At 33.7% G+C, this 11,092-nt stretch overlaps 1 protein-coding gene across 2 annotated transcripts in view; it reads left to right on the forward strand.

Moving 5' to 3' along the window:
* The window catches only part of LOC107663836 (RNA-binding motif, single-stranded-interacting protein 1-like), an 82,270-nt gene that overhangs the window by 2,878 nt on the left and 68,300 nt on the right, over positions 1-11,092 (forward strand). The window contains exon 1 of one of the 2 annotated variants that reach the window (XM_016454195.1): positions 8,565-8,721. The exons of the other annotated variant lie outside the window; for it this stretch is intronic. Coding sequence (XP_016309681.1) covers positions 8,662-8,721 — 60 coding nt within the window. The 5' untranslated portion in view covers positions 8,565-8,661. Of the gene's footprint in view, positions 1-8,564; positions 8,722-11,092 lie in introns of those variants that run through there. 2 annotated transcript variants of the gene reach the window in all.

Consider the following 11,092-nt stretch of genomic DNA (forward strand, 5'->3'; position numbering starts at 1 on the left):
TATTGCAACTTAAGCAACGTCTGCTGCTGCCTTACCTTTGAGAGACAACTGATGCGTGATCACTGAAGCAGCTGCTGTTAGCAAGGGCTTTTGGAGTGAGAGTGAATTCCGCTTTGATTGGTTGGACTCATGACTCCCAACAAATCAGATGAGAGGTGGGCAGAGACTGCTTTAGGCCACAGAGTGGTGAGTTCTGACAGGCTGCATCAGAGCCAAATAGCGCATTTTAAAATTAAGTTATTTTATCAGCGAATCGGTTTTGAAAATGACCGATACCAATAATCATAAAAATGCTTAATATCGCCACCAATAATCGGCCCAAAACACAGAAAAACAGATAACGTCTTGGCATTTTCCATTAAATTTACGGACATTTCCTTCAACCCTAAAACACTACCTCCGATGCGGAATTCAAAACACGTGTAAAAAGAAAAAAAAATACAGAAAATTGTCTAAGTTTTCCAAAGTACAAACATTGTGAAAATCACACAGGTCACAGTTAAATGTAGCATGCACTGCCCTTTTATCAGAATTTATGTGGACCCCAAGTAGTTGAGTTTTTAACCCACCTGGTTTATTGAAAGTGCAGACAGAATCAGGGTTCAGGCACAGCAGCAGATTTTGACTGGCCCCGGTGTGTTTCCAGCACCTACAATTAATTAAGTGTACTCTCAGGATCTGTATAAGGAAATACACAAATGTGAATGATCAGGTTAGTAAAATGCAAATTAATGCACAAACTTTAAAACGTTAGGCATCATACACTTACCGACTCTGTAAATAGTCACAGAAGAAACACTGGCCATTACTAAACAACTGAGGATCACAAACTACAAGAAGTTCCGATCAGCAGAAACATGCGCCTTGTTGCTAGGAGACAAATGAAAACAATATGTGTTCTAAAATCGGCTCAAAATATCAAACATGTTTGATCTCCTCCGACTGGATGGAATCAGAGTCTGAAGCTAAAAAATTCATCTGTGACCATCATAAACTACACATATGCACTATTTTCAAAAGGCAACTTAAAATGTGCAGCAAAATCCACCGCAACAAAAATTTAATTATTTCATGTAACGGGATTAAAATACAGCTAGATTTAAACATCCAGTAATGTTTGATAACTTACAAAGAAAATGTAGTGGTGTTTTTTTTTTCTAAATAACCAAAATCAACTAAGTTAACTGGGGAAAGTGTGACTTTGAGAGAAAAAAAACAAAAAAAACAAAAAAAGCACACTTACCATAAAAACATTCCTTTGGATTATTGCCATGTGCTCTTCTTTCATAAACACTCTTCTTCAGCCGCTTGCTGAACACGTTTCTCCCGCCTTGAAAAGTAAACGTTGACGTACTATACGCAACCGGCACGTACTGAGGGAGTGGTTTAGCACGCGAGAGAAAATAATGCCGTCATCAGAAAACTTGCTGATAATATTTTTTAAATGTATGGTTTATTTAAAAATAACAATTCAATAGAACAGTCCATACACGCTAATTGTGATCTGAACTAGTGAGATGAGCGCATAGACGCTCACTTCTAACGAAACTGCACAATTAAAAAATTCTTCCTGCATATTTAATTGTATTATTATTGTACTATTATACTAATTGTATTATTATTGTACAATAATATATAATACAATTATACATTAGGCACGTTTTCTTATTATTATTAATAATAATAATAATCCTGTACACTTTTTAAGAATTACACAGTAAATAATAACAATTATTATTATTATTAACTGTGTAATTCTAATAAAGTGTACATAATAATTATTATTATTGTTGTTGTTGTTATTGTACAATATTATGATCTTACAATTATACATTAAGGAGCATTTTAGTTCTTTTAAAAATCACTAACTATTTTTCTTCATTGTCCTGAAGTAAACAAATGTTTACATTTTATTTAAAAAATTAGCATTTGTTTTTTACTATTAGCATTTGTTTTTCACTTGACTCAATTTTATAAGTTGGCAGAAGTTTCTTTGGATGAACTTGCAAAGCGCTGTTCACAGAACTCATTTTTTGAAGTTTATGGAAAAAATCTTGGTTTAAGCTGAATAAATGTATTAAACTTAGTTGTACTGACTTTTTCATGGATTTTTGCTGACCCAACACAACAAAACCAGTCATTTAAACTTTTCAAGTTGGGTTTTTTACAGTGTAGGGGAGTTGGGAAATGAGCCTATTTTCAAAAATAGTGGAGTGTTCCTTTAAGGCCTAGTCATTGGCTGATAGTCTTTTATCAATGGCGAAATATTAGCTGATTGATTGGTCTTGATCTTCTATATTCGTTTAAATGGTGCATTCTTTTGTATTTAGTGCAATCAGCTAAATATTTTGACATTTTAGTGCATTCAGCTAAAAACCATGCCTATAGTTAGCTGCTTGGCCAAATCATGTGATGTTTTCAAATATTATACAAAATTTTGAGTATATTTCCTCATTTACACCACACTCCATCCGTATCTTTCATTCAAAATTATATTGGTCGACCTGTAATTTTCAGATTTTTTTTCTCCAATATTTTTAATATGCTAAATTAGACATGCAGTTTTCACACTGCTTCATTTCAGTTGTGTTAAAAGGCTGTTTAAAAGAAGAACATGAGAATTGGCATGAAATGATGGAGAGCAGAGAGGAAGGTAGCTGCTGTTTATCAGAGAGATCACAGATGATCAATACTGAGGCGCTCAATGGGTGGAGCACATCCATTATACAGCCTGACTGTAGATATGATGCTAATCGGGTTTCATTTATCAAAAGATCCAGTTCCTTCTGAACATGTCACGTATCACAGAGCTTTATGAAAGTAGCCTATTGATTTGAGGAAACATACATCTTAAATGCTACAAGTTTTTGTCAATCAAAACTTTGCATGTCACAGTTAATGCAGTGGCTGCTTGTTTGATCTGACTGGTTTGCCTTATTAATATGGATGTGGATGAAAGTTCTGCTGACAGAATACGAGTGTCAGATGAGTATCAGATTTTGAACGTTTTTATGCATTTATGCACTCCTCATATTTCACTCTTATCAAAGTCAATGTGTCAACCCATCTTAATCTGATGTATTTCTAAGGAAAACATTGAGTTGAGTTTGCTCATCGAGAATTTATTGGATAGTAAAAAGTGGATGTTACATTTTTTAAAAATCAGTCAAAATAAAAGTATGATGGTTAATGTTTGAAAATGAATTAAGGCGGTCATAAACTAATTTTACAGTAATGCAAAACATATATTGTATTATTTTTAAGTACTCAACTTTGTATTTTACAGTGGAATAGTACAATACTAATTTTTTTGTAATTTAGTAATTTTTATATTATATTATATTTAATAATAATAATAATAAAATGTAAATGATTAAATAATTCATAATAACAACAACTTTATAATTATTTATTAATTATTATAATGAATTAATGAATTAATTAATTATTATATAATAATAACAATAATGATGATGATTATTATTATTAATTTACAATGTTTTATAGCCATTTTGATATATAAGCACAAATTCTGGCCAAATTGTGCAGCCCTACAAACAAGCACAGCAAACCTGGAATTTTTCTTTTTAATTGCATTTTAAACAACAATCGCAATTTTTATCAGATTATTTCCCCACACATCATGCATCCCTAGCATTAATGATGTCGTCCAAAAATAAACGTTGATTCAGTGGCATAGCAAATTACATTTTGATATAGATTTTCTTTATATTTTTTATATTTTTGATGTAGATTTTCTTTATATTTAAATATTTAAATTTAAACAGTATTTATTCTTTACACCAATATGCACTGATGAATCATGTACAGTAAGAGCAGGAAGTAAATAGGATCAAATTAGATTTTTTGCATCTTTAATTTGTTTAAATTTGTACCTGTTGATTGAAATTGGAAGTATAGAACGATATCAGTCGTTCTACTGTGGAAGAGAGTCAAGGAAGATTTAGGTTGCACAGGAGATGATATGAAGCTTTGCATTGTAGTATAACATGTTGACTTTACGTGGGGCCAGCAATATGTACAAAAGTGTCCTAAACCAAACACTGCAATATACTTACAGCTATACAAGACAGAGTCCATAAATACTCCATAAACTCCTCAGTGAAGTGGCCAGAATAAATAGACCACATTTTAAGTCCACACCATTCATCTTCCATCATCTCTTATTTTTGTAATTAGAATTTAATTTCTGGTTCAGAAAGTTTCCAGTGTCTGGACTGTTTTGCTATTTTTGGGCACATGCCCTTGTAGGAGCTTGGAACAATTTGAGATGCTTTTGTAAGATAAGCTTTGACAGGGAAGGGAGGATCGGCCTTTTTTATTATTACAGCAGCTTGATTTCTTTCAAGGCTGGAAGCCAACAGCTTTTGTCTTTATTTGAGAGGCGGAGAGGTAGAACACATTTATATGGCGCTCTACTCGACTGTTTACAGCATAATGTACAGCTTAAGCTACAAACAAATCATATGCACTGAATTTGAGCAGATTTGATTGTGATTAACTATGTATCAAAAGGTTCAATCTCTCAAAACCTGTCGAAAACACATATTTCACACTACAATATTTTGCATATAATGAAGCATGTTTTAGGACCATTAGGGTTTTTGCATTGTGACATTATTGTCATGCATATTTATTGCCAAATTATGCTTACCGTAATGCATAGCAGTATTTTTTGTTTTTAATTTGTGCTGATTTAAATAAAAAATAGTGTAATACAGCCATTTATAGTAATTTTTAGATTACATTAAATTTAACGTTATTGTCGTTGAACAAATGTCAGTAAATATTGGTATATGCAAATATAATTAATTGATGGTTCAAAACCTGTCAAAAACGTTCCCATCATACTGTTTCACACTATTATATTTTGTTTATGGATGTATTTTTAGATTACATTAAATTCAGTTTTACTGTCATTGAGCAAATGTCAGTGAATATTGGTTTAGAATAGTATATGCAGATGGAAATATAATTAATTGAAGTGTCAAAAGGGTCAAAACCTGTCAAAATCATATTTCTCACTATTATATTTTGTTTATAGAAAATGGAGCATGTTTTTAAGGACCATTAAGTTTTTTGCATTATGACATTATTTTTAAGCACATTTCTTGGAAAGCTATGCTTACTGTAATGCATAGCAGTATTTGCTTTTAACTTATAAATGGAAATGCAAAAAGACAAAACAAAAATCAAATGTATATTCAGTTGCATTGTGGAACTGAGAAATGTGGGGGAATTATGCGTAATGCTGTAATTGTAATGAAAATAATGTGCAACTAATATAAATGGTAGTAAAATAAGCTTAATTTTCTTTATGCAAAATAGAATTCCTTTTTTTTCTCAGCATTTTGATGTTAAACCTGGACGTATTTTTCTGAGACTGCGGGTATGCATTTTCTTGAGAATGCATGAAATGGACTGGGAATTATGTAGCTCTTTGAGAAGCAACTGAACTGTAACAATTTATTCATGTTAAATTTACAAGTCAAGAGAGACGTGCTGTTGCATTATCACAAGTGTTCAAAAATGCATCGTTAATATGAATAATAATTAAAAAGCGCCAGTTTTTCATCCGTGTAGGTGGGCTGGCCGTGTCAACATGAGCCTGTGATCGAGGGGTGGGTTTTAGCACATTAACTGCCATTGGACATTACACACAGAGCCTGCAAACAAAGCCATTGTGAAGGGTCTATACAATGTTTACAATAAAGTCTGAAGAGTTGCCTGGCAGCGGAATGTACACAATTAACCAGCGCCGCGGCGGCCTCATTATGTGTGTGCCGAGCTGAAAGAATTCCAATTGTTCTCCTGCGATAGTCATTCTGGGAACTTTTTGACATGAGGAAAATGAGGGACCAGCTCACAATAATACCCACCACGGCGGTGAAGCGCTCTGCCAAGGGCCTGTCTCACAAACACAGGCGGAGAGCTGGAAAAGCCCTTCAGCTTAACTGACAAGGTCAATGAGAGCCACACAGACTCATCTGGTATTAATAGACCTGCTTTGTTAGTTTGTGTAAACAGGCAATTCAGTAAATGTATAAGTAAATATGTGAAGACCGAATGGGGTAAAAATAGTTTCGCTGTGTATTTGAAGACTGTCGGATGACGCTACATAGTGAAATCTGACAGCCGGTTGAGTTTCTGCTATAGCGGAAGTTATTTCTGTGTGGCTATCAGTGGACAGGATGATTTTATACCATGTACATGTGGGAAAGATGAAGAAACGTGATGCAACAATACAGAGCATTAAACGTTAAAGGGTGATGGCATTGAAGCTTTATTACTGTAAAACTTTGTGTGATCATCACATGAGGCTCATTCAGTCAGAATTTAAAGGCTGATCTTGGTTTCATAATATTAGCTTAAATGTTATTTTTATTTATATTTTTTTTACTGAAGTGTTTCATAATGTCAAGCTTTTGTGCAATATTTTTTTCAGGTACACTCTTAAAAATAAAGGTGCTTCAAAAGGTTCTTCAAGCGATGCCATAGAAGAACCATTTTTGGGTCCACAAAGAACCATTCAGTCGAAGGTTCTTTAAAGAACCATCTCTTTCTTACCTTTTTGTAATCTGAAGAACCTTCTTTTGCCACAAAGAACCTTTTGTGAAACAGAAAGGTTCTTCATATGTTAAAGGTTCTTTATGGAACTATTTAGACAAAAAGGTTCTTCTATGGCATCGTGAAGCACCTTTATTTTTAAGAGTGTATTAAGTATTTAATCCATTTTAATTTGCTCATTATCCAAAAATAAAGCTATTTAGTTTTAATGTATATTTTAGTTTTATTGTTTATTTATTTTTTTTACTTTTTTAAAATGATGTGAAGCTGTTGTTGCACAAATATCAAAACTATCATTTATTTGTTATCAATAATCTGTTTTGATTTTTATTTTTTTTTGGTACATTAAAGAAGTTTTTAATTCACTATTATCCACATTCTAATCAGCATATTAGAATGATTTCTGAAGGATCATGTGACACTTTATGCTGGAGTAATGGCTGATGGAAATTCAGCTTTGCATCACAGAAATAAATTATATTTTAAAGGATATTAAAATAGAAACCATTATTTTATATTGTAATAACATTTTGCAAGATTACTGTTTTTTTCTGTATTTTTGTTCAAATAAATGCAGCCTTGATGAGCAGAAGAGAAAAACATTACAAGTTAAAAACATTACAAGTCTTACTGATCCCAAACTTTTGACCGGTAGTATATATATGATGGATTCATTATCAGAGTTTATGAAAGCATCACAACTGACATGTCACAGTGTCAATTTACATACACTCATTTTCTGCAAATAACCAGTTTACATATGAATATTTCACAAGACTGCGGGAATATTAATGCTGTGATTGTCAGGTTTTGATGCAAAAAAACCTTCATAATCATCTTCTCGTAATTTTTCAATCTTCAGATGTACTTTGGAGAAATGTCTCGTGTGTTTTAAAATCGTTTTAAAATTACGTGTGTGGGTTGCGGGAGCGAAATGTTGTTTTGTGTCATGCAAATACACAAATCATATTACAGTCATGAATTTTAGAGGATCTCATTTTACTGAATCTCTCTCAGAGCCCCAATCCAATTCCAATTTAGACAAAATCATACACTAAAGACTGCAACCTAACACGCATAACATCAATGTCTAAACTGGATGCAGTCAGAGTATTTGAATGAAACTAGATCAATCCTGTTATAATCAGAGATGTCTCAGCATGCCTTATGATATATGCAAATAAATTACACGTATCAATTCTGAGCATTCTGATTTTCTGGTCTACTCGTTTTCTCATCTCTTTTTGATTGGACTAATTATTAAAATCGGTCATTTAGAGTCATTCTTATTAACACTGAATTCACAGTAAAATTCACTCATTTTAATATTGCTAAAATCTAGCAGGGATCATAACATTTTAAAACCTTGCATTATATTGTTAACCTTCTCTCTGTATCATAATAAATGGCAGCTACATACTGCACAGGATACTGCATCCCACAATGCAATGCCCTCAACTTGACCTTTCATTTCTAATGTGATGTGAATGAACTGGAAGTAAATACAGCCATGATTTTAACATCAATTTTCATGACTCAGTATTTGCTTGAACTGCAAACTGAGTGTTTTCCCACGGAAAGCAAGAACTCATAATTCTGTGTACCTCAAAGAAAGAGTTCACCCAAAAATGAAAATCAGAGTGTGAGTAAATGACAGAATTTTCTTTTATTGTGCAAACTATCCCTTTAATTGCAATATAAGTCGCTTTGCATTAAAGCATCTCCCTAATGCATAAACCTAAATAAGCCCATCAAGGTTATGCATCGTGATGAGCTCATGAGACATAAACATTTAGCATTGCATAATGCACTATTTTTGAATCGTAGTAGGCAGTATACAGTGCATACTGTGCAGTAAGTTCAGTAAGTAGTAAGCTAGTGTTTCATTCCCAGCAGCCCTGCACACATCCAAACTCTCTCTCTCTCTCTCTCTCTTTCTCTCTCACTTGACGATCCGTGTGAAAGAGGCGTCTTCCTGTGCGACAGACGCACACACACATGTAAACACGCTGCTTTCGTAGTGAGCGAGCGCCTGCCGTGACAAACTCGAAGCTGTCGCTGTTGACGACTACAATGTGGCCCCCGCCAAGAAGATGGGGCCCTCGATTCGAGCCAGACGGCAGAGGCAGGAAGGTACGTAGGCTGGCACTGTTTCAACAACGTGCAGATTGAAACATTTTATTTATACAGAGCAAATGGATCGAGACCGAACAAGATAGGAAGTCACGGGCTGAAGTGTTTCTCCATTACGGTGGAAGGAGGGCGAATGTCGAGAATGTGGTTTGGGCAAGTTGCACACTCACTTTAACGTGGCGCTTTAGACGTCTCAGAGTTGCATTGGAGTTCAAAAGCTTCTCGTTTAGCAGTCAAAGGTGTTTTTAGGGCACCGTAACTACAGTACAGAGAGAGACAGCGTGCATGAGTGTAAGTGTGCATGGATTTATGCACATGCATGTGTGCTCACACGTTGGCAGGTTGGAGTGTGATATATAGTCGCTCTGATCGCCTGTGGGGGAGGCGAACGCTTTCCTCTTCATTTGTTTTCTCTGCACATTCAGCATGGACAGCTGTACCATGTCAAGCAGGGCTACTTTACAGCTGATTTGTGGGTTGCTTTCCTGTAGGTTTAAAGCTCCTCTAGATTTTGTTAAACATCCTTGCTATTATAAACCAGCAGTTCTTAACTGGTTTTGCTTCTGGACTCTGATGTTTATCATGCAATGTCAACACAAATGTCCTGAAATCGACCTAATTCATATTTTGCATGCTATTCCAAAGGATAAATATTTGTATGGGTACTTTACAAGTATATGCTACTTCAAGTGCAGTGCACTCATGTAAAGCAAGATATACTATATATATAGCAAATCTTAGCTGCGTGATTGATTATATCATCACAAAATGTAGCTATATTATCGCTGTGGAACTACGGAATTAAAATAAATACATAATTGCAACATTTTAGCAGATTTTTTTCTTGCAATTCTGAGACAAACATGTAATCTTGGAATAAAAACGTAAAACTTGGAATTGCAAGAAAAATTCAGAATTTTTCTCATAATTGTGAGCTGATATCTTGCAGTTAGCCTATGTGTTTATATCTCGCTTATTTTTTCAGAATTATTTTCTCCTTTCAAAATTGTCTGAATTGTGAGATAAAGTTGCAATTACCTTTTTTATTTTTTATATCCATGGTAGAAACAGTCTTCCATATATCATCCAGCTCTTTATATAAAGTTGGATTTATAAGTAGGCCTATGTCCAACTATTTCTGCATAAATACAGTATTTTTACGTAAAGCGATATATAATATAGCAAATATCTGCTGGTATCTTTGCAAACTGTAAGCTATATTATTAGGGATGCACCGAAATGAAAATTCTTGACCGAAGCCGAAACCGAACAAAATGAAACACTGGGCCGAAGGTCGACTACCGAATACCGAACACGGTTTTTCGAGTTTTTGCTAATTTTTTTTTCACCATTGCATAAATTAAAAAGCCAAAATGTGCTTTTTACTGTTTTGTCTTGCTTTTCAAAGAAAAAAAAATCAATTACAAAACAACAATTAAAAAATATTTAACACTGAACATTTTTTACATTAGCAGACACAATACCAACAAAGCACAATTTAACTTAAAATTAATAAGTTAGTAAAATAATAATTTTTGGCCATAAGACCCCCTTCTTGAATCAGGCATGTATTTTTTTTTTCTTTTTACTGTACAATTAAAAGCAGACTTGCTGAGAAGAGACTTCTTTTAAAACATTAGAAAATATTACAGATCCTAATTTGAACACTATGTGTGAATGTTATAATTAATATATTAACAGAGCTGTTGTAATGATTATTATTGTCTTACTTTTTATTTTATTTTACAGAACAACAGTAAAATTACAATACTAACATTTATGAATGTTGATAAGAGTTCTTGCTTTTTCTCAACTTTTATTTTGGCGGAAACGCGCAGGAAGACCTCAATGCTTCTTTTTGTTGACAACAGATTTATAAATGAGTCTCATTACGAATATGTCGTACGTATCGCATTGTCACTTGCCTTGTAAAAATTCATAAAAATGTGACTGAGCAACTGACGACTGTATCAGCACAGATTTTCCTCGCGTTTTGGACTTTGAACCCTGGTTAACAAGCAGATCTGCTTGTTAACCAGGGTTCAAAGTCCAAAGCGCGAGGAAAATCTGCGCTGATACAGTCGTTTCCTCAGTCACATTTTTATGAATTTTTACAAAGGCATGTGACAATGCGATACGTACGACGTAGGTATTCGTAATGAGACTCATTTATAAATCTGTTATCAACAAAAAGAAGCATTGAGGTCTTCCTGCGCGTTTCCGCCAAAATAAAAGTTGAGAAAAAGCAAGAACTTTTATCAACATTCATAAATGTTAGTATTGTAATTTTACTGTTGTTCTGTAAAATAAAATAAAAAGTAAGACAATAATAATGATAATAATCATTACAACAGCTCTGTTTTAATACATT

Source organism: Sinocyclocheilus anshuiensis, unplaced genomic scaffold, assembly GCF_001515605.1.
Source record: "Sinocyclocheilus anshuiensis isolate Anshui unplaced genomic scaffold, SAMN03320099.WGS_v1.1 scaffold81, whole genome shotgun sequence".
NCBI lineage: Eukaryota > Metazoa > Chordata > Actinopteri > Cypriniformes > Cyprinidae > Sinocyclocheilus > Sinocyclocheilus anshuiensis.